Raw genomic sequence first — 23,558 nt, forward strand, 5'->3', positions numbered from 1 at the left:
AAAGTTAACAATGTATTTACTCTCTATAATGGTGACATTAGGAAAACTGCTTCCTTACATGGTGGGTCTGCCTGTGAGTCTCTCCTAGTGAGGACCCAGCTGACATAACAGTTGTACATTGTGCTGCAGTAATTTGGTCACATCAAGAACAGTCAGTCCATTCACATCATATTGAGCATGATCCATATCCTCTCTCTCTCTGGTATGGTTACATAGACAGGAGGTTACTTACAACCTGGACTCATTGATAGATGTAATATAGTAAATGAAAATCCAGGAAACTCAAATTAGTATGATATGTTACGTTTGGTATTGTATGTATTCATTTGTGAATCCATTTAATGTCACAAATTACAATTTGTATAATATGTTACAAATTACAATTTGTACAAATATATTCCGAATTTGCAGTACGTATGATACGTTATGAATTCCGAACTGTTGTGGCTAATGTTGCTAAACTAGGGGTTGGCCGTTAAGTTTAATAGACAAGTTAAAGTGTTAAGGTTAGGGGAAGGGTTAGTTAGAAAGTTGTAAGTAGTTGCAAAGTTGCTAATTAGCTAAAATGCTATAGTGATGAGATTCGAACACGCAATCTTTGGATTGCTTATTTTAATGGTGTTGGTTGTTTGTCTTGATTTTCTAGGATTTTGTTTTTTAATCAACCGTTAGTGGTCACATGAAATGACTCATGGGCTGCTTGTAAAACCCATACAGCGCTGTGAAGCGCAGAGCCAGATCTCTGACATGTATAGCAGCCACTAAGTTCTAATTTAGGTGCTTCTTAGTGCCCAAATCCACCATTTTTAACACGGGGTACGTGTGGAAAGGGCTACCATATCCTACTAATTTGAGTGGCCCGGATAGTTACGTCTAGTCTATGAGACCAGGCTGTTACTTAAAACTCCCTAGTCCTTACCGATAAAGAGCATACACATAACATGATGCAGCCACCACCATGCTTGAAAATATGAAGAGTGGTACTGAGTGTTGTGTTGGATTTGTCCCAAACATAACGCTTTGTATTCAGGACATACATTATATGTCTTGTTTATTTGCAAACAGGATGCATGTTTTGGAATATTTTCATTCTGTACAGGCTTCCTTATTTTTACTCTGTCATTTAGGTTCGTATTGGAGTCCTCAGTGTTCTATCACAGCCATTAAACTCTGTAACTGTTTTAAAGTCACCATTGGCCTCATGGTGAAATTCCTGAGTGGTTAGTTAGGAAGGACGACCTGTATCTTCGTAGTGACTGGTTATATTGATACACCATCCAAAGTGTAATTAATAACTACACCATGCTCAAAAGGGATATTTAATGTCTGTTTTTTGTTACCTATCTACCAATAGGTACCCTTCTTTGTGAGGCACTGAAAACCTCCCTGGTATTTGTGGTTAAATCTGTGTTTGAAATTCACTGCTCGACTGAAAGACCTGACAGATAATTGTATGTGTGGGGTACAGAAATGAGGTAGTCATTCAAAAAGCATGTTCAAAAAGACTATTATTACATACAGAGTAAGTCCATTTTTACTCCTGAACTTTAGGCCTGCATTTATTATTTACCTTTATTTAACTTTGCAATTCAGTTAAGAGCAAATTATTATTTACAATGACGGCCTACAACAGATTTCTACCTTGTCAGCTCAGGGATTCAGTCCAGGAAACTTTTAGTTACCGGCCCAACGCTCCAACCACTAGGCTACCTGCCCCCTCCCCCCCACCCCTCCAACCACCAGGCTACCTGCCCCCCCCCCACCCTCATACCACTAGGCTACCTGCCCCCCCCCCCCACCCTCCAACCACCAGGCTACCTGCCCCCTCCCCCCCACCCCTCCAACCACCAGGCTACCTGCCCCCCCCACCCTCATACCACTAGGCTACCTGCCCCCCCCCCCACCCTCCAACCACCAGGCTACCTGCCCCCCTCCAACCACTAGGCTACCTGCCCCCTCCCCCCCACCCCTCCAACCACCAGGCTACCTGCCCCCCTCCAACCACTAGGCTACCTGCCCCCCCCCCCCCCCCCCCCCTCCAACCACTAGGCTACCTGCCTCCCCCCCCCCACCCTCATACCACTAGGCTACCTGCCCCCCCCTCCATCCACTAGGCTACCTGCCCCCCCCACCCCCCACCCTCCAACCACTAGGCTACCTGCCCCCCCCACCCCCCACCCTCCAACCACTAGGCTACCTGCCGCATAATAAAGGGGTTGAACACAAGACATTTCAGCTTTACATTATTTTTTTATTTGTAAAAATGTCTAAAAGCATAATTCCACTGACATTATGGGGTAATGTGTGTTGGCCGGTGACACAAAATCTAAATTGAATCCATTTTAAATGAATGCTGTAAAACAACAAAATGTGGGAAAAGTCAAGGGGTGTGAATAGTTTCTGAAAGCACTGTACTTATTTGTAACATATTGTACGAATTGCAGCTCACATAGACTATATGACCCAACATATGTGAATACCTGCTAATTGAACATCTCTTTCCAAAGTCATGTGCATTAATATGGAGTTGGTCCCCCTTTGCTGCTATAACAGCTTCCAGTTCAATGGCGACGAGATTTACACCATTCCAGCCAACACTCTGCAATGCGCATGGTGATCTTAGGCTTGTGTGTGGCTGCTCAGCCATGGAAACCCCTTTCATGACACTCCAGACAAACAGTTGTGCTGAAGTTGCTTCCAGAGGCAGTTTGGAACTCAGTAGTGAGTGATGCAACCGAGATCAGACGATTTGTACGAGCTATGTGTTTCAGGACTCAGCAGTCCTGTTCTGTAAGCTTGTGTGGCCTACCACTTCTCGGCTGTTGCTCCTAGACGTGTCCACTTCACAATAACAGCACATACGTTTGACCGAGGCAGCTCTAGCAGGGCAGAAATTTGAGAACTGACTTGTTGGAAAGGTGGCATCCTATGACAGTGCCACGTCAGTAAGGCCATTCTACTGCCAGTGTTTGTCTATGGAGATTGCATGGCTGTGTGCTCAGCAACGGGGTGGCTGAAATAGCCAAATCGACTCATTTGAAAGGGTGTCCACATATTTTTGTATATATAGTTTATCATACGAAGTGTAATTCGTAACACATCATACAAAATGGATCAACAAATTAATACCATACCAAACGCAAGTGTCCAGGATTTTCGTTTACTATGTTATGTCTTCCCATTACCCCTGAGTCCATATTGTGTGAGAGTTTCTGGTCATGAGGAAAAGTAGGACGCTGCCAGCCAATTGCACATGGTGAGAAAGAATATGGTGTAGAGGTGAAATACGACAGCGCGTCAGAAAACATTGTATTTTTAACCAAATATAAATTGTAATTTTAACAAATGCCAAACTGTACCCAAAGCGCTAGTGTCCACCTCTACGAGTGCCTCCGATAAAGTGTCAGTAGAGCGTGTTATACACAGTAGCCTACTTACGCCCTGGTTTTGGGGAAACCCATCGATAAGAGGACGTCCAAATTCGATCCATATTTCACAGTGCCAGGTACTTTCGGCCGAAGTCTTCGCGGGATGATTTTGCTGTAGAGATCCTCTTTTGCAGCCATGATTCAGGATTACATTGGTTTTCAGATCCAGTCTACGGTACTGTAGCGAGCGGTGGAGAAAGATAACTAATAGACTACAACCGATTATTATTGTGAGCAGTGTGGTCGCGGGCGCTCCCTCCTCCCCGCCCCCAGAAACTCAAATTATGTCTGCTGCCTCGTTTTGTGTATAAAAAGCCGAGTTACGTGCAGAGTGCACAGGATCTATTATGAATTTTCGCCTGTACTCTGGCAGCGACCCAATGAGTGTCCTAATTACAGTAGCCTAATAATAATTGGCAGAGTGGAATAATAATAGCCCATTCAGTATAGCTATGATGTTTACATTGCGTCCTCAAAACGTTAGGTTACGTTTGATTAAAAAAATAAAGGGAATTTTAGATCAAGTGAGCAATATGTAATACAGAGTAACGTTAGACACCGCCTAATATGGTAGATTCAATAAATAAGTGAAATTAGGCTATTCACACTGCATTTGCATAATAAATTAATAAACCATATTTATTCAATGTTCATAAAAATACAAATGTGTTCAATTTATACAATTACTCAAGCCAAGTCACATACTCAAACCAAGGCACAACGGTCTCATCATAATCCATTCATACAGGAAATCAAGGGCTACAAATTTGCCCACATGAACAGAAAAATATGTTGTGTCATCTTAGCTACAGATTTTTTTTACACTTGATTGATTATTAAGATGCCCATTATAGATCATTTAAAATCAGTCTTGGCTGTTGGTTCCAATGGTACCAGATGGGTTATATGGCACAATCACACAGAACACACAGCCAGCCTCTTGGAACGCTCTCCTCATCTCCACCTAGTGTCAAAGCAAAGACAAGCACACCCGTTTAGAAATGCTTAAGTAACTATCAAACCTTAGCCCTAATCCTAGGAAGCTGCGGTGTATCAAGTCGAGTTATATAACAGAGTTGCAGTTGATAGCTTGAGCATCAATTAACCATTTGTACGCGACTATCAAAATAAAGTGACCAAAGTATGAAACACAATCTCTTTTCCAATGATTCCACAGAGCATACAGTATACATTGCTGTTTAAGAAGTGAAAGTACAAGTCTTACCAGTCTTACTTGGTCCAGACACAAGCCCACTACAGCACCACCACTGCCAGGTAGTTTCGCAGCTGAGCCAAACTGCATTGGGCAAGCAAACACACCGAACGATAAACAAAAACTACAAAGAAACATCATAGGAAAAGATGAGATAATCTTGGAAATTTTAACTCTATACTTTACCTGTCTTGCCAGTTGCACCATCTTGAGATTGCCTGGCCCCAAACAGTCTTCTGTGTACACAGACCTACAGGACAGAGATCGTTCCAGTATTAGTGGTTTCCTGTGTGAACAATGAGGTGCACTTACTGTCCATCTTACTACGTAAAATCCTGCTGTTCGGTGATGAGAATGAACTCTTTAGGGCCAAGAGTTTTTGCTGATCAAGTCATGTGGGTCAGGAAAATCTTCTGGCCCTATATGACAGTTGATCATGTTTTATCTTTCCAAGGTCACATATTTAAAAGCCCAACATCTTCATGGGGGCAAAGATATTTAACTTCCTCAAACCAATGACAGACTCAAAAGGATGTCACGCTATACCGTCGCAGTGCAAAGTTCTCATCCATCAACTGTGCCAGTCTGCTCCAGTCCATTCCCTGCAGTGCAACCCTGTGGAGGACAAGAGAACCCAACCGTTTCATTACCAGGTAATGCTCACTTAAAGATGCACTCTCAAATGTTTGTATAATTTCAGCCAGTAGTTTTGAATGGTGCTTACGAGCCAAAAGTGGTGCCCGTTTTTGCGTAACTAAGTCATCAAATGTTGTACTACATCATCCATTTCGTATGATATGTTGATATGTTACGTCCTGCAAATAAATACATGTTTTACATGTTACGAATTTGATGTGCTTAAGATCCTAGATGGCATGATTAAGCCATATCAAGAGACACGCAATAACTTTGTGGGGGGAGAATGTAGACAGAGGTTAGATGGGCAGACCAGCACCGGAGGGCTGCTGGTTCAAATCCCATGACTACCATCCACTGGTGTTGTGCCTTGGCTATCGCACCAGGGGCACTACTGCCACTGATCCTGTGAGCCTCCAAACATCTTACACAAACCTGGCTTGATCTGTGAGCCCAGCAAAAGACTTCATGGCATCAATCACTTCAGCTTCTCCTGAAAAAAAGGATGTGAACAGAGGGACTAAATACAGATAGAGAACAAAGGTATCCCTTTTTATTATCATCTGATTCCTCTAGCCTACAGTTTAAACTCTATGAAGTGATAATTCCGTCAATACAGGAAGTAAACTGAAATCCCAAATGGAATTGACCCCGACCTTGGTGAACATTGCTGCCTGCCAACCGAGCTTACAGTGTGTGTGTGTGTGTCTTACCGTTGAGCCAGCGCTGTCTGACGTTGCTGTGAATCCGACCAGAGTCACTGGGATCACTCAGATAAGCTAACCAGAACGGTGGCAAGCTGCTCATGTCCATAGGAATGTAATCTCCTGTGTACAGTCAACACACAAACATCAACATGTAAAAGGTTCATTGTAAACTCAGTTTCATACTGTATACATAAACATTCAGCTCTAGATATATGTAAGAGGATGCACACAAAGATATGCACAGGTGCCTTAAACTCGCATGCAGCAAAACTCCCATACCACTAAAGAATGAATTACCTTTCAAAAATCATTAATCAATCATTAGGCCGCAGATGTGTCAAACTCATTCCACGGAGGGCCGAATATCAGCGGGGTTTCGCTCCACCCTTGACTTGACTGATGAATTAAGGTTTTAATTGAAAGGAAAAAACTAAAACCTCAGTGGAATGAGTTTGACATCCCTGCAGGGGTTCACAGTTGTTAAGCATTGATTGGTAACTTTTTTCCTAATTTAACACCCCGAAATTAGAGGCCATGAGAAACTTGATCAAAAAGAATAGTATAGATTGGCCTATAGGTGGCACTATTATAAGCAGTCTCAATTTAACCCTAATGTCTGTTGCCGGTTTGACCTAGAGACTTGAATCTTTGTATGTAGGTGTCTTTTCTCATGTTGAACAAATTTGCCTCAAGGACCCACATGGTCCAGCATAATACATTTTCCTCCATCTTGTAAATTTGAGAAAATATTTAAAATAACTTCCTCTCATGAACCAAATTCGGTATGTATGTCCATGGTACATTTCATAAAAGATAAGGGATTAGATAAGAAATAGCTGAGTTATTGATAAATCATGAAATCTGATTTTACATGTTCATTTAAATCCTTTGTAAATCCACTCCACAATGGCCTATCAATTTGAAACATTTTAGGGTCATCAAAGCCATTACTATGATGAACCATGTTAAGTGTGGCATTGATATCTTTCAAAAATAAGGAAACTATTAACACTTATTTGACTTTGTAACGCGAATGCTTAAAATCATAATAAAACATCTTCTCATTGACTAAATGTCAGATTCACTCCAAATCTGGTCTTTGGACTTGTAACAATAGTCCATAAAGATTTTGAGAAATGACGTGGATACATTCAAAGATGGCAACACTATAATAGTGGAAGCATATTAGCACATATGCTAATGTGCTACAATATGTAAAATAAATACTTCAAAAATCTTCTTCTCATGAACCATAGGACCAAATGACACCAAATGTGGAATGAAGGTCTTAACTAGTTTGAGAAAAGCTACAAAAGATGGCTGAGCTATTGACAAATCCAAAATCTGATTTCATGCGTACACTTAAACTACTGTAAATCAACACCGCAGTGGCCTATCAACTTGAAACGCGCTGTCGCTATTATGGATGTCCCTAAAATGAACCACACTGAATTTGGTATTGATATCTCATATCAGTCTTACATGGTTTTGAGAAAAGAAAATTGCATTCAAATATGGCCGCACTGTACCTATAGATTTGCGTTAGCACATATGCTAATGCTATAAAATACTTTAGAAATCTTCTCATGAACCATACGTCAGATTGACTCCAGATTTATATAGACTCAATGAATTAGCATCTAATTAATCTGAGAATGATTAGTTGCTGCATTCAAAGTTGGCCATGCCACACCACTAGATGGCAGCATATCACACCAGGGCTATAAGAACTGAACCGATGGACATGGGGCCATGACATTTGGTATGTAAATCTTATGTATATGTCCTTAGAAGCTGTGTGAATATGAAGTCACTGCAACCTTAGATGTCTGTACAAGACCTGTTGGTTGCACTATAGATGGCATTGGCAACTGTGGCACCAGAAGATACTAAAGCAATAACTATTGATCAAGTGGACTTTGTCTCATGCAAATTAATGTTAGATTTGAATTATGCAGACAAACAATGTGAAATATCATGATTAGTACATCTGTATAATCACATATTGTTGCCCTATTATGTGGTGTGAAAGTAGTGAAAAGTGGATCTTTTATTTTGGAAAATAAGAAACTGGAAGTCATGCGCAGTGAGCGTATACACAAAGTGTACAAACATTAGGAACACCTTCCTAATATTCAGTTGCACATTCCACTTTTGCTCTCAAAATAGCCTCAATTCGTCAGGGCATGGACTCTACAAGGTGTCGAAAGCATTCCACAGGGATGCTGTCCCATGTTGACTCCACTGCATCCCACAGTTGTCAAGTTGTCTGGATGTCCTTTGGGTGGTGGACCATTCTTGATACATATGGGAAACTGTTGAGCGTGAAGAACTCAGTAGCGTTGCAGCCCTTATCACAAACTGGTGTGCCTGGCACCTACTACCGTACCCCATTCAAAGGCACTTAAATATTTTGTCTTGCCCATTCACCCTCTGAATGGCACATGTACACAATCCATTTCACAATTGTCTCAAGGCTTAAAAATCCTTCTTTAACTGGTCTCCTCCCCTTTATCTACACTGATTGAAGTGGATTTCACAAGTGACATCAATAATGGATCATAGCTTTCGCCTGGATTCACCTAGTCAGTCTATACCATGGAAAGAGCATGTGTTCTTACGGTTTTGTACACTCAGTGTATATTTATAAATATTCATATATACAGTAAACTCAATACATTTAAGTATGATTACCTGCTGCATTCCAAGATAACCAACCTACAGCACTAGACTTAACTTCACTTGCGTCCTCCTTGTAGTACTGAGAGATAAACATGGTAATGCTTTCACTGATTGCACATGAAGGAAGATAGCAAGCACTCTATCCTGTAGGAACTTTGTTATGAGACTGATCTTATGCCATTTCTGACATTCTGTGAGCCCTGTCTGTGAGCCCTGTCTGTGAGCCCTGTTCATTGCTGCTCACTGCTGTATTCACCATTATTATTAGCGTTAATATACTGGAGGTCCTTATTATGTATAGGAGTTCCTAAAATGTGTTTATGTGCCATAACGGCTATTGAGACTGCACATTTCAAATACCATAGCCCTGTTCATCCATCAGTTGTTTGCTAAAGTCCATGTAGACCAAGCCCTCATAGACCTGCAATGAAAAGAAGAACATTTGTCAGAAAAAAAACTCTTAACAGTAACCAGGCCAGGGAAGTACAGTCCAGCTCGGCTTGGCTCAGCACAGTAGTGTGAAAAGGGGAGTGTTGTCTTTTCATTGCTGACCTGCACAACTCTGTCCTGAAGACCAGCAGTGATGAAGAGTTCATCCGTCTCGACGTTGAGGATGAAGTTGGCCCTGGTGGGTTTGGGAAGGTCCTAGGGCAAACAGAACAAAACAACTTAAACACAGGTTGATCATTTGGCGCATGAATAGAGTGAACTCTAGAGTAACATGCTCCTCTTCTTACACTTTCTGTGATGTTGTAGAATTTCATCAGACACTTCAGAGTGGCAGACACTATTGCACTGTTAGAGAAGAGAACGTTATAAAATTAGATAAATAAACAGAAATGTCATTATGAACAAAGGGAGTTTGAGCTAGAAAAGATGACAAGACCAAAAAAGGCAAAAACATATAAGTATATGACTCAGAGGAAATATTGATTAGTATGTGGTTAACCTATAAATATGGAAGAAAATAACAGTTCACCAGGCAGCACTTACCTACTTCCAGCCAGGCCCTTCAACAAAGCAGAAATAATAATTAAATCAGTCACTAACATTATCACTAGCCTTTTGGCTTAACATATTTGAAAACAGCATATACAGACACATACAGATCTCTCAGGGACTTTCTCAGGATACACTGCAATGAACTAGGCTCATGAGACATTTATAAGTGATATTCTTCAAGAATGAATGGGTATCATTAATTCAAATGAACAAAAACACCTACTAAATATCACAGAGTGAGCCTTTAAATATAGAGACTGTAGTGTAGACACTTACCACCTGGCGAGGAATGTTGGTATCATACTTGAGAGTGAAGTTCTGCTTTGTCAAAGCGATACTGCCAAAGAAAGCGTGCAGGGGACTCAAATGAGCATTAACCATGTCAGAATAAGAATGTTCAGCTGTATCCCCCCCCCCCCCCCCCCCCCCCCCCCCCCCAACCCCACACACACATCAGAGTTATTGAATACTCTGCATTTGCGGTTACTGGCTCCAATTACATTTTTTTCTCACCCTTGTTTTGAGCAGAATTGGTAAAACTTCTTACAGGTAGCCTGGAGTAACCGTAGACCTCCCAAGTACCTGTAGATCAAAACAATATCAATACGGTTTGGGAATTCATCATGCAAACATCCTGCATGCATGTGTGGCATTGGGGCTTTTACACTGACCCCTCCTTACGGCTGATACAGTACAGATCCTGCAAGCTTCCAAATTCAGTCGGATCATTGAGCGGATGAGGCAGAAGAACCTGAAGAAAACAGAGCAAATATATCAATCATACTATCTTTATGATTGAATACATTAACATTTGATCAGAGAAGACACTAGGCATGTTGTATTGTCCTGTCGTGTATATTAACTGGAGTAAAGCCTGACTGTTACCAGGGCCTGGCTCTCCATGAGTGTGACCTCAGCCCAGAAGTTGGAGATAGTCATGGCGATCGTTTTTCCATTGAAGCCGTCAGAAGGATTCCCCATCAGTCCAACTCTATGAGGACGTGAAAGATGATGTTAGCTCACATTCACTGAAATGACATATCCCTGAAGATAGTCCAGAAGGTGAGAGAACAACCCATCAATACTATTTTTCATAAAGTCTTTGTAGAGGTGCAATCTACCTTGCGTATGAGCGGCATGTTATGGGTTTGGCAGGGCATTGCTGTTGCTGGGCAGAATAGTGGGCAAGCCACTTGGTGTAGTCTGACAGCCCCTGTGATATCCAGAAGATAAATACATATCGTCAATATACAGCATCATCAAATTACTCTTTCCAATCGAGCTGATAATCTAAATGATTGTCAATCTATTCACATGCTCTCCAGGGGAGAGTTTACATATCTTATGTCATAGCAACTTGACCTGAAACTTACACAATAGTGACAATTAGAATATTCTGTTAATCAACAGTAGTCTGTATGGATGGGGGAAAAAAATCAACCCACCACTTGTCCAATGAGCTGGAACCCTGTGGGCAGTTTCATGCCAAACACAGGTAACTTCTCCTCATTGATGATCCACTCCTGGGTGAAAAGACAAACAGTGAGTCTCGTGACGCGAGTGTTAGTTGCTAAACAATTTGATAGATAGTACTAGCGATACTGAAATAAAACTGGATTGACCCCAACCCTGGTTCAATTCAGAAAGTGAATTGATATTCAAATCCTCATATAAATCAACAGACAATTTTCAATTAATTAATTGAATTTCAATTCACTTCCGGGAAGACACTGAATTGAAAACTGAACTGAGCCCAAACCCAAAGATTCCCATGTTCACAGTCCTTACTGACCCAGAACCTGCCGAAGGTCCTGTCTTGAGCTTGGGGCTGCAGGGTGAGGAAATCCGAGAGGTAAGGCAGTGTGGCTTTGCGAAGGCAGTAGAACACCACACTGGCCAGACGCAATGCTGTCACTCCTTCCTGTGGTTTCTCGAGGAAGCGAGATATCCTAAAATACACAGAGATACCCGGTCTTTTAGACTTTTCTGTTGGCGGCAAATTACCCATTCAGTGATCAAATGGGAGTACTGTTATCAACAATATACTGGCATCAAGATAAGTTCTGCCAAAGATTATGTTTCCTGTTGCCTACCTGTGGGTCTCAGGGCATACCTCCACTATACCCCTGGAGCTGCTCTTCTCTCCCTCCTCTAGCTCATAGTATATGGCCAACTCTCCAGGCTAAGTCAAATACAGAGATACTAACATGTAAACAAGGCCAAAAACCTACTCTGCTATGACCGTGGTTACAGTTTCTCAGAGGTGAGGTATATGTTGTTATTCACCAGAAGGAGCACATATGTTATCTTACCTTGGACCTGAAGAAGCGGAGAACCTGAGCAATATCAAAGTTCTGGTCTGCACAGAGCATATCCCCTGCAATCTGTCCACAAACATGTTGTTAGAAAAAGAATCCCCACACAATGGAACATTTCAATCCACACAATTAGGAAATTATAAAATGACATCTAGGATCAGTGCCGTACCACCATGATATCGTCTTGCAGCTTGCGGCTGCGGATGGCGAGCTCCAGGTCAGCCACTGCTCCTAGCCGGCCCTCAAGGGTTGTGCTGCCGTCATTCACTACATTCTCCACAGGGAAGTCATTGGCCGTTGCCCAGCGCTCATAGTGCTTATACCTGGAATGGGAGACATATAGGGGAACAGCTAAGCAGTAACTGGTAGATAATCAATCATTTCCAGCTCATAGGACAACATTTCCAAATACAATTGGCTTAAATGTAAATACATGGGAGGCAGGTTCAGTTCAGTCTGCTATGATGAAATACAGCAAGTGTCAACACTTTCACCACATGTTACTGTACTTACTTGTCTGCGTTCGTGACCAGATAGACCTCACTGAACAACTGCCGCCTGGAGAGAAATACATAAATACAGTGCATTTGGAAAGTACTCAGACCCCTTGACTTTTTCCATATTTTGTTACGTTACAGCCTTATTCTAAAATTTTTTGAAATGTTTGGTAATTTATGGAAAAAATATATATATTACATTTAAATAAGAATTCAGACCCTTTACTCAGTACTTTGTTGAAGAACCTTTGGCAGCAATTACAGCCTTGGGTCTTCTTGGGTCTGACGCTACAAGCTTGGCACACCTGTATTTGGGGAGTTCCTCCCATTCTTCTCTGCAGATCCTCTCGAGCGCTGTCAGGTTGGATGGGGAGCATTCCTGCACAGCTAGTTTCAGGTCTTTCCAGAGACGTTTGATCGGGTTCAAGTCCAAGCTCTGGCTGGGCCACTCAAGGAAATTCAGAGACTTGTCCCGAAGCAACACCTGCATTGTCTTGGCTGTGTGCTTAGGGTTGTTGTTCTGTTGGAAGGTGAACCTTCACCCTAATCTGAGGTCCTGGGCACTCTGGAGCAGGTTTTCATCAAGGATCTCTCTGCACAATGCTCCATTCATCTTTGCCTCAATCCTGACTAGTCTCCCAGTCCCTGCCGCTGAAAAACATCCCCACAGCATGATTCTGCTACCACTATGTTTCACCGTAGGGATGGTGCCAGGTTTCCTCCAGACGTGATGCTTGTTTCTCATGGTCTGAGAGCCTTTAGCCAAACTCCAAGAGGGCTGTCATGTGCCTTTTACTGAGGAGTGGCTTCCGTCTGGCCACTCTACCATAAAGGCCTGATTGGTGGAATGCTGCAGAGATGGTTGTCCTTCTGGAAGGTTCTCCCATCTCCACAGAGGAACTCTAGAGCTCTGTCAGAGTGACCATTGGGTTCTTGGGTACCTCCCTGACCAAGGCCCTTCTCCCCCGATTGCTCAGTTTGGCCGGGCGGCCACCTCTTGGAAGTCTTGGTGGTTCCCAACTTCTTCCATTTAAGAATGGTGGAGGCCACTGTGTTCTGGGGACCTGCAGAAGTGTTTTGGTACCCTTCCCCAGATCTGTGCCTCGACACAATCCTGTCTCGGAGCTCTACGGACAATTCCTTCAACCTCATGACTTGGTTTTTGCTCTGACATGCACTGTAAACTGTGACAGGTGTATATAGGCAGGTATGTCCAATCAATTGAATTTACCACAGGTATACTATGATCCTATACTACGAAACATCAAGGATTTTTCATTTTAGAATAAGGCTGTAACATAACAAAACGTGGAAAAGGTCAAAGGGTCTGAATACTTTCTGAAGGCACAGTATTCCAAAGTTAAAGGGATTTAATAATGTAATTATGTCAACAGGGACTGTAAGGGCAGTCGACAGTCATTAAATTTGACCGATTACTCACGTGTTCACCGTCTCCCACCAGAAGTCCAGGATTTTCTTTCCTCCTATCCCAGGCAACAATGCCTTTGGCACCCCAGTCAGCTGTCCATACAAACCAGTGGCATCATTCTAGAGAAATTACAAATAAGGAGTGATGGAATGTGGGTTTGGAAGTTGTTGCACACCGTAGAACTTTATTTACTCCTCTTAAAATAATATTCTCCAAAGGATGTTGATACTTGGACATATTTCAGCAGGCATATAGCATAGTGACCAGTTATCACTCTCTCCCTCACTCACACACAATACCGCATTATGACAAAACAAAAACTGTTTTTTTTAGACCTTTTTGCAACAAAAAAAAGAATCAAATAAATAGCTTAAGTATTCAGACTCAAAATTGAGCTTAAGATGTTTCTACAATTTGATTGGAGTCCACCTGTGGTCAATTCAATTGATTAGACATGATTTGGAGAGGCACACACCTGTCTATATAAGGTCCCAAAGTTGACAGTGCATGTCAGAGCAAAAACCAAGCCATGAGGTCGAAGGAATTATCCGTAGAGCTTTGAGACACGATTGTGTCGAGAAAGATCTAGGGAAGGGTACCAAAACATTTCTGCAGCATTGAAGGTCCTGAAGAACACAGTGGCCTCCATCATTCCTAAATGGAAGAAGTTTGGAACCACCAAGACTCTTCCTAGCGCCGGTTGCCCGGCCAACTGAACAATCGGGAGAGAAGGGTCTTGGTCAGGGAGGTGACCAAAAACCCGATGGTCACTCTGACAGCGCTCCAGAGTTCCTCTGTGGAGATGGGAAAACCTTCCAGAAAACCTGCAGCTCTCCACCAATTAGGCCTTTATGGTAGAGTGGCCAGAAGGAACCCACTCCTCAGTTAAAGGTACGGGACTAGTCAGGATCGAGGGAAATATGAACGGAGCAAAGTACAGAGAGATCCTTGATGAAAACCTGCTCCAGAGCGCTCAGGAACTCAGACCTTCGATATATTTTGAAATTTCAACAACAAAAAATGTGTGCTTTGTGTTTATGGGGTATTGTGTGTAGACTGGTGAGGGGAAAAAAACAATGTCATCCATTTTAAAATAAGGCTGAAACGTAACCAAATGTGGAAAAAGTCAATGGGTCTGAAAACTTTCTGAATGCACTGTATGTAACACTCCAAGACTGACTGAACGTTGTGTCATTGAACATCCCTTTTTCTTCCTGAAAAAACGTTTTGTTCGAAACTACATCTTTCAATTATTTTGGTAGTTAGCCTACCTTGTTCAGCGGTAAGTCTGATTTTGTATTATTTAAGTGCAGTGTATGTTTTTGTGTGCATTGACCTGCTTGTGTTGTGAAATTAACCATGTAAGTTATACGACCTCTTGCACCCAAACCTCGTCTGCTTACATAAACAACTTACCTTTATCTGAGTTTCTAGAACAGTGCCGTGACCAGCTACCAATAAAATGCAGATCATTTTCTTGGCCCTTGTCTTATTCGCGTGTAAACGACATCAAATGCCTTGGTTTATGCGATTCGGTACAATAAATAGTAAAATCGTTTACCATACAATTTCACGTTGAACTGTGACGACAGGACTGCTACACTGTAGTCTCATTCTTAAAGCGCCAGTGTCTCCGAATGATGACCCCCTGCCGGCGAGATCACGGAAATTGCATGCACTCAGGAAACAGTAAAACTATTGAAAATATAGTTAGTACATCCATATTACTCGTAAATTTGTTTCATAAAAAATTCTAATGACAATCATACATCATGTAATAGGTTAGCCAATGATTAAATGAAAACTCTGAATGATACCACTAATGTTCTTAGTAGATTCAACCACCTGAGCCACTGCCTGTTCACCCCGCAATCATCCAGAAGGCGAGGTCAGTAGAGGTGCATCAAAAGCTGGGACCGAGACTGAAAAACAGCTTCTATCTCAAGACCATCAGACTGTTAAATAGCCATCACTAGCACATTAGAGGCTGCTGCCTATAGGCATAGACTAGGAATCACTGGCCTCTATAAGGAATGGAACACTAGTCAATAATGTTTACATATCTGGCACTCATCTCATATGTATTATACTGTATTCTATGGTATCTTTTGTCACTTAATGTTTACATAACTGACATTACTCATCTCATGTGTATATACTGTTTTCTATACTATTCTACAGCATCTCATTCACTTAATAATGCTTACATAACTCATATCATATGTACTGTTTTTTTCTATACTATTCTACTGTATCTTAGTCTGCTCCGCTCTGACATCGCTCGCCCATATGCATAGTCTTAATTCATTCGTACTTAGATTTGTGTGTATATGTTGTGTAATTGGTTAGATATTACTGCACTGTCGGAGCTAGAAGCACAAGCATTTCTCTACACCCGCAATAACATCTGCTAATCATGTGTATGTGACAAATCAAATTTGATTTGATTCAATAAGTAAACTGAATAGAAAGCTCTCAATCCCATGAAGTTGTTCCACTCAAATATGAAGTTCCATCATAATTTATCAATACAAAGATCCTTTATTACAATATATATATAATTATAATACATTTCCCACTGACAAGTTTAGAAAAAACAAAGTTCTGAGTCATTTCTGCAAGTGGGGACATCTGATACTCTAGATGTGTCAAATGTAAAATGTATTTTGAAACCTATACTAAGAGTTAGTATATATACCTGATACAATGAAGCGCAATTGTGTCAAAAAGGTAAAAAAGCTAAACAAGTATGTACATAACACTGAAGAGCTGCGGGAAAAATCTTTACAAGATTTTTTTTAAACATGGTTTTCCTTATGTAAAATGTGGTCATTTTAATGACCTATCTTGTAAACTCCTTCAGACTGATTTTGTAGTGAAGTTTTTGTAGTGAGAATTTTCTTTTAGTTTGAGGTCAAAAGTTCCATTCCTTCACTGAGATATTCTCCCCCGACTACCCTTGCTGCTCATCACTGAGTGTCTGCGTTTGCTGCTCCTACAATGCCATTCTGTCGCAGCTGGTTCCTCAGAACCTGGTTCTTGGATTTCCATTCTTCTACCTGTGCAAAATTAGATGGGAAAAGCAGCTCAAACAAAACCTATTATTACATCTGATGCATGGAGTTTCGTGAAAAGCTGTTGGTATTTTGGTTTGATATTTTGTTTGCAAGTTACATTTTCAGCATGTTTGAGGGGTACAGTTTGAGCACGACGAGGTGCAGAACCCCTAACCTCGAGCGCGTTATAAGTAGTTAATAAGTAGTTGTTTGGATGCGAGGTGATTTGTACAGTCGTGGCAAAAAGTTTAGAGAATAACACAAAGTCTGCTGCTTCAGTGTCTTTAGATATTTTTGTCAGATGTTACTATGGAATACTGAAGTATAATTACAAGCATTTCATAAGTGTCAAAGGCTTTTATTGACAATTACATGAAGTTGATGCAAAGAGTCAATATTTGTAGTGTTGACCCTTTTTTTCAAGACCTCTGCAATCTGCCCTGGCATGCTGTCAATTAACTTCTGGGCCACATCCTGACTGATGACAAACCATTCTTGCATAATCAATGCTTGGAGTTTGTCAGAATTTGTGGGGTTTTGTTTGTCCGCCCGCCTCTTGAGGATTGACCACAAGTTCTATGGGATTAAGGTCTGGGGAGTTTCGTGGCCATGGACCCCAAATATCGATGTTTTGTTCCCTGAGCCACTTCGTTATCACTTTTGCCTTATGGCAAGGTGCTCCATCATGCTGGAAAAGGCATTGTTCATCATCAAACTGTTCCTGGATGGTTTGGAGAAGTTGCTCTCGGAGGATGTGTTGGTACCATTCTTTATTCATGGCTGTGTTCTAAGGCAAAATTGTGAGTGAGCCCACTCCCTTGGCTGAGATGCAACCCCACACATGAATGGTCTCAGGATGCTTTACTGTTGGCATGACACAGGACTGACGGTAGCGCTCACCTTGTCTTCTCCGGACAAGCTTTTTTCCGGATGCCCTAAACAATCGGAAGGGAGATTCATCAGAGAAAATGACTCAGCAGTCCAATCCCTGTACCTTTTGCAGAATATCAGTCTGTCGCTGATGTTTTTCCTGGAGAGAAGTGGCTTCTTTGCTGCCCTTCTTGACACCAGGCCATCCTCCAAAAGTATTTGCCTCACTGTGCGTGCAGATGCACTCACACCTGCCTGCTGCCATTCTGTATCAACTTTAGGAGACAGCCCTGGCGCTTGCTGGACTTTCTTGGGCGCCCTGAAGCCTTCTTCACAAAAATTGAACCGCTCTCCTTGAAGTTCTTAATGATCCGATAAATGGTTGATTTCGGTGGAATCTTACTGGCAGCATTATTCTTGCCTGTGAAGCCCTTTTGTGCAAAGCAATGATGTCGCCACGTGTTTCCTTGCAGGTAACCATGATTGACAGAGGAAGAACAATGATTCCAAGCACCACCCTCCTTTTGAAGCTTCCAGTCTGTTAGTCAAACTCAATCAGCATGATAGAGTGATCTCCAGCCTTGTCCTCGTGTCCTCAACACTCACACCTGTGTTAATGAGATAATAATTGACATGATGTCAGCTGGTCCTTTTGTGGCAGGGCTGAAATGCAGTGGAAATGTTTTGGGGGGGGATTCAGTTCATTTGCATGGCAAAGAGGGACTTTGCAATTAATTGCAATTCATCTGATCACTCTTCATAACATTCTGGAGTATATGCAAATTGCCATCATACAAACTGAGGCAGAAGACTTTGTGAAAATTAATATTTGTGTCATTCTCAAAACTTTTGGCCACGACTGTAGATCAGTGACGCTGCGCAGTCCGACAAACGTTGTCAAATCTCAAAGAAATGTTTTCTGTGGTTCTGTGTGATTGCATATACAATTAGTGTTGCAGTAAGTAGGTGAACAGGATTGATAGCACAAAAATCCCTCACTCGCTAATCCTACAGCCTGATCATCAAAATCCAAATCAGAACCTATTACAAAGCGTGAACGATTTAAAGTTGGCTACATTTACACAGGCAGGCCAATTCGGATCTTTCCCACTTTTTGGTATTTTGACCAATTAGCTCTTTCAACAATAATTGGGCAAAATATCAGAATTGTGTAAACACAACCATAGTATCTTACCTCTTGCCTCAGTAGTTGGTTGTCCATTTTGAGCCTATCCAGGGTGCTTAGGTCATCCCCCAGTCTAAGGTTGTTCTGCCGAAGCTCCTGGATATAGTCACAGGCTTTGGAGAGGATCCCACCTTTACTCTGGACCAAAACACAAAGACTGTGTCACCCTCTCCCATGTAGGGCCAGGAGGCTTTTCTTGAGAATGTGTTCTGACAAGAAAAAAACTCTTGGTACTACTTTTTATAGTTAAGTTTTTTCTAGTTAGGTGACATGGTCAGGAAAAACTCCTGGCCATACCCATGAGACTTGACAGTGACCCATTTTATGGTGATACTGACCTCATTGCTGATACTGACCTGCCCTGATTTGGTAGGGTCAATGTTGCAGTCTGGGATGGTCTTTGAGAGCGTGACGATCCAGTTGTTGATCTTGTCCCTGCGTCTACGTTCAACTTGAAGACAAATGACACAATAACAAATTTGAGTAGGTAGGCAGGGCAACACATGATTCTGTGCTCATCGTGACATCCAAATCCAACTAGCATTTAAGAGACATTTCATATGAGGTATTGTATGAGTAATTTATGATGGGTATCTAGGTCTCACCCTCGTTGTGCTGGGCACGTCTTTTGTCATCTCTAGAAGTGCGTGGGACCTCTGATTTTCTACAAGACACAATTAGTATAGACATGAATAAACAGATATTGCCATGAAAACTTTGGCATACACATGCACACATCCATGTGTGCAGCTAAAACAGTAACAAGGCTAATAAAATAGCCCAACACAAAGAAACTCATGAATGGACACAGGACAGTGTGACTAACTAGTATGGTAACTGTGATGATTATCCTGGCTTCTCAGGAGAGCCATCACAGTACCTACTGTACTGATCAAAATGGCAGCTTACGCGTTGTACGGTTGTGTGCGAGGTGCAATGGACCTCTGGTTGGCTCCCGTCAGCACTTCCTGGGGGGACATCATCACATACAACTGCCCTGAAACAAAGAAGTCCCTTGCTTTTTTCAATCCAAATTAACAATATACAGTACCAGTCAAAAAGTTTGGACACACCTACTCATTAAAGGGTTTTTCTTCATTTTTACCATTTTCCACATTGTAGAATAATAGTTAAGACATCAACACTATGAAATAACACATACGGAATCATGTAGTAACAAAAAAAGTGTTAAACAAATCAAAATATATTTTATATTTGAGATTCTTCAAAGTAGCCACCCTTTGCTTTGATGACAGCTTTGCACACTCTTGGCATTCTCTCAACCAGCTTCATGAGGTTGTCACCTGGAATGCATTTCAATTAATAGGTGTGCCTTGTTAAAATTTAATTTGTGGAATTTCTTTCCTTCATGCATTTGAGCCAATCAGTTCTGTTGTGACATGGGAGGGTTGGGGGTCCTATTTAGTAAAAGACCAAGTCCATATTATGTCCATATTTGACTGGTACTCTAACTGTATCAATATCAAATGGCATTCAAAATGGAAAGCCAATTGGAAATAAATGACCAAGCTGATGGAACATAGAAATAGGATCTATTCATTCTATATAGTAATTCTATTTCTATGTGATTGAGTCTCCATCTCCTCACCAGTGGGAGTGCTCTGACTTAGATGTGTATCAGATGCCTGCACCACGCTGGTTACCATGGTGCCTGGTGAAGCATCAGCGATGGTTGTAGGGTAGTAGGTGTAATGCGTCTCAGTGCCGTCCCCCTCCAACCCCTCAGACTGAGGGTACAAAGCCTACAGCAAGAGGACACCTTTGTCAGTGTTGAATAACAATCGAAACTGTATACAGTGAGTAGTAGAAGTAGAGGAATAGAATAGAGTAGATCATCTTTGCTATCCCAGATTAAAAACAATATTATGTTTGATTTGCAGAATCCGACTTTAATCAAATACTACTAGCCTGGTGGACAAAACTGGTTGAAATGTAAGTAATTACAACCAAAAACAGGCTGAAATTACTTATTTTGACATTATTTCAACCAGTGTTTCCCGTTGGGAGGGCCCCAAGTCCTGCTCGTATAAATTCTCACCTGGGTCACAGGCTGTGTGGCTGCAGGAAATCCAGTTAGCACACTGACCGCTGTGGCTCCATCACTTTGAGCCTCCAACTGTCCATCAGACACCTGGATTACTCTGTATGTCACCTTAAGCAAAAGAAAACACACAGGTTTGTTGAGCAAAACATAAAATCGTTCATTAGTAATGACTGAAGACTGAGCCTTAGAAAACCTTGGATGGGCATTGGCTGGGCTCAGAGCTCCAGCTCAGGGACTTCGGCTAGATCTAGTGAGCCCTGTACAGTATGCTTTTCCCAACTGTACCTGCCCAGCGGGAGGGTAGTACAGCTCCCCTACCTGCCCCCCAGCTCCCTCCGTCTTGAATAGATACTTTATCGGATGCTCTGAGGAGAAGGTGGCGGCAGACTGAATGGTGGCGATGGCAGCTGATGGGTCATCTGCTGTAGCCACTGCACCTGGTAGAGCAAAATTCAGAATACAGTCTCTATAATATCAGAAAGAAAATACCATGGGTGTCTTGTCTTCTGATGTTTTGAGGGTCTTTATTTCCTTTCTACATGACATTACCTTCTTCAATGACATGTGCACTTTCATCCGGGTCAGGGCTTTTCTGTTGACTACATAACAAAATGAGAAGAACAATGATAATACACAGTAACAAATATACAGTAACACACCGCTCTTTCAACTTGTGCTAGAATATGACCATCTAGCCCAACACTCAAATTTATTACAACAAATCATGTGGAAGTAGCTTTTGGTTCAAATGGATTATGGTTAAATCAATGCATTGTTAGCTCACCCCTTCATTTTCACAGAGTGTCAACTGGAAAGGGAATCTCCTTCATTCAGCCGGGAGCTAAACACTTGAGGAAAAAGGTAAAGTTGGTCATCTTTTGGGAAAAACAAACTAGGCTATAGATACCCAATCACAAACCTGAAACCTCTGATTTCCAAAAAATCTAGAAAGCATTCAAGGAACCAGCTATACAGTATGTTTGATTGGAGTGATAACAGTACTCTTTAGGCCCCTTCAGTAGTTACAGTGGATGTTGCCCCCTACAATGTAGCCGCGAGCTTGGAACCTCATTCAGCAAATAACTACTTTTACCCTGTAACTTTTCAGATCATTTCCTTGCCGAAAACGTCATGCAAATAGCTGAAGCTAAATGTCAAAATTCGAAATGCCAAATCCAGAGTGCTAAAGTAGTAGCAAACCAACACACATACCGATATTTAATTGTATAAGTTACGAATATGTAGCAAGCTGCATTATTCCAAGGGTTCCTTCAAGCTGCGACAGGTCAGTTAAACAAAGCACCTTCGCTATAGCTAGCTGCTACTAGCTAATGTTGTGAATTAACGTAAACTAACCTTAGCTATTTAGACAGTAATAAAGCCAGGCAAATGTCGAACATTTGGCATTTGTACAACGCTGCTTGAAACATTTAATTGCATAGAGAATACAGTATTTGTACAATAGCTACATACAAGATCGGAATATTTCCCTTACGGTGCAATTGGCCTCTCCCCAGTTGTTTGTCAACATTACTGGCTGTCTGCGCCATTGACTGTATGGTCTGCGCATGTGCAACATTTTAGGTGCGATTAATTTACCTCGCCTGGCGCGCTCATTGAGAAGATTTGGCCTAGTAATACCATTCCACAGCTCCTAGGAACTGCGCCCGATAAAATAAATCAAACAGATCTAGTGTTGTAGCCATCTTTACCGGGCTTCATCAACTGTGCAGATCTTGGATCAGCATTCTAACCACACCCCTGGTATAAATCAGGAGACAATATATAACCGATTAGAAGTTAGAAGTTATTTTGGCCAAAGGGGCCACTGTCTCACAATTTTGTATCATAGACAATTATGTGAAAGTTAATCTAAATTCCCAAACGAATGACTCCTGCATGCACCGTAACTCTGTCTTGTTTTGTTGTAGTCTTTATTTTCCCACTCAAAATGATCAAAGGTTCGCTACAGTGATGAAAAGGTGACTGGCAAAACACTGGACAGCACCCGTGGTTCGAACCCCTTTGCAGAGGTAAAGAATATTTCTGATAAAGAAAGTTTTCAAAGTAACCACTGAGCTACACCAGCGCAGTATGTTATATAGTAAATGCGTGTATTATACATAAACCGCGATGTCGTCAACATCCTGTTTCAATACATTGTACAGTGGGGAGAACAAGTATTTGATACACTTGATACACATGCAGATCTTGGATCAGCATTCTAACCACACCCCTGGTATAAATCAGAAGGAGACACAATATATAACTGAATCTGGAACCGTGGGCAAGTAGTCTACATTAGAAGTTATTTTGGCCGAATGGGTTCACTGTCTCACAATTTTGTATCATAGACAATTATGTGAAAGTTAATCTAAATTCCCAAACAAATGACTCCTGCATGCACCGTAACTCTGTCTTGTTTTGTTGTAGTCTTTATTTTCCCACTCAAAATTATCAAAGGTTCGC

The 23,558-nt window shown here is 41.6% G+C and overlaps 3 protein-coding genes across 12 annotated transcripts in view; all 3 read right to left on the bottom strand.

Annotated features, from left to right (window-relative positions):
- The window catches only part of LOC109909046 (ubiquitin-associated and SH3 domain-containing protein B-like), a 36,988-nt gene extending 33,256 nt beyond the window's left edge, over positions 1 to 3,732 (bottom strand). Inside the window, exon 1 of the mRNA XM_020507933.2 lies at positions 3,439 to 3,732. Within this exon, the coding sequence (XP_020363522.1) occupies positions 3,439 to 3,566 (128 nt within the window). The 5' untranslated portion in view covers positions 3,567 to 3,732. The remainder of the gene's footprint in view (positions 1 to 3,438) is intronic.
- Positions 3,733 to 4,040: 308 nt separating this feature from the next.
- On the bottom strand, positions 4,041 to 15,532 carry gkup (glucuronokinase with putative uridyl pyrophosphorylase). The gene is made up of 23 exons (XM_020507935.2): positions 15,329 to 15,532; positions 13,925 to 14,031; positions 12,500 to 12,544; positions 12,156 to 12,309; positions 11,981 to 12,052; positions 11,762 to 11,850; positions 11,461 to 11,617; positions 11,114 to 11,191; positions 10,790 to 10,881; positions 10,554 to 10,659; positions 10,340 to 10,419; positions 10,182 to 10,250; positions 9,945 to 10,005; positions 9,660 to 9,676; positions 9,404 to 9,461; positions 9,219 to 9,311; positions 9,027 to 9,087; positions 5,991 to 6,104; positions 5,713 to 5,770; positions 5,188 to 5,256; positions 4,828 to 4,891; positions 4,654 to 4,725; positions 4,041 to 4,392 (listed from the first exon to the last, which is right to left on the bottom strand). The coding sequence occupies exons 1-23, from the start codon at positions 15,383 to 15,385 to the stop codon at positions 4,294 to 4,296; spliced, it is 1,872 nt and encodes a 623-aa protein (XP_020363524.1). The 5' UTR covers positions 15,386 to 15,532; the 3' UTR covers positions 4,041 to 4,293.
- An 885-nt stretch (positions 15,533 to 16,417) lies between these two features.
- Positions 16,418 to 22,841, bottom strand: LOC109909054 (upstream stimulatory factor 1). Of its 10 annotated transcripts, none has more exons than XM_020507941.2 (11): positions 22,585 to 22,674; positions 21,874 to 21,937; positions 21,639 to 21,688; positions 21,375 to 21,526; positions 21,084 to 21,197; positions 20,634 to 20,787; positions 19,934 to 20,021; positions 19,630 to 19,688; positions 19,363 to 19,475; positions 19,034 to 19,162; positions 16,418 to 16,971 (listed from the first exon to the last, which is right to left on the bottom strand). In XM_020507941.2, the coding sequence occupies exons 2-11, from the start codon at positions 21,879 to 21,881 to the stop codon at positions 16,882 to 16,884; spliced, it is 957 nt and encodes a 318-aa protein (XP_020363530.1). In that variant the 5' UTR covers positions 21,882 to 21,937; positions 22,585 to 22,674; the 3' UTR covers positions 16,418 to 16,881. The 10 variants fall into 10 exon arrangements, with proteins under 10 accessions (XP_020363530.1, XP_020363534.1, XP_031651744.1 ...); XM_020507945.2 differs by having other exon boundaries at positions 16,431 to 16,971; positions 19,381 to 19,475; positions 21,408 to 21,526; XM_031795884.1 differs by having other exon boundaries at positions 16,431 to 16,971; positions 19,381 to 19,475; positions 21,408 to 21,526; positions 22,563 to 22,646.
- Between the last annotated feature and the right edge of the window lie 717 nt (positions 22,842 to 23,558).

This window comes from Oncorhynchus kisutch, linkage group LG18 (assembly GCF_002021735.2).
Source record: "Oncorhynchus kisutch isolate 150728-3 linkage group LG18, Okis_V2, whole genome shotgun sequence".
Classification (NCBI taxonomy): domain Eukaryota; kingdom Metazoa; phylum Chordata; class Actinopteri; order Salmoniformes; family Salmonidae; genus Oncorhynchus; species Oncorhynchus kisutch.

What these genes read in the sequence shown, in the direction of transcription:
- gkup (XM_020507935.2), bottom strand. Translation starts at nt 15,385, where the DNA reads ATGATCTGCATTTTATTGGTAGCTGGTCACGGCACTGTTCTAGAAACT. An exon ending in TGGTGGGAGACGGTGAACAC is followed by an intron (nt 12,545 to 13,924) that starts GTGAGTAATCGG and finishes ATTTCTCTCCAG; the next exon opens with GCGGCAGTTGTTCAGTGAGG. An exon ending in GGGCTCACAGATCAAGCCAG is followed by an intron (nt 5,257 to 5,712) that starts GTTTGTGTAAGA and finishes TGTCCTCCACAG; the next exon opens with GGTTGCACTGCAGGGAATGG.
- LOC109909054 (XM_020507941.2), bottom strand. An exon ending in ACTACCCTCCCGCTGGGCAG is followed by an intron (nt 21,198 to 21,374) that starts GTACAGTTGGGA and finishes CTTTTGCTTAAG; the next exon opens with GTGACATACAGAGTAATCCA. An exon ending in CCACACAGCCTGTGACCCAG is followed by an intron (nt 20,788 to 21,083) that starts GTGAGAATTTAT and finishes CTCTTGCTGTAG; the next exon opens with GCTTTGTACCCTCAGTCTGA.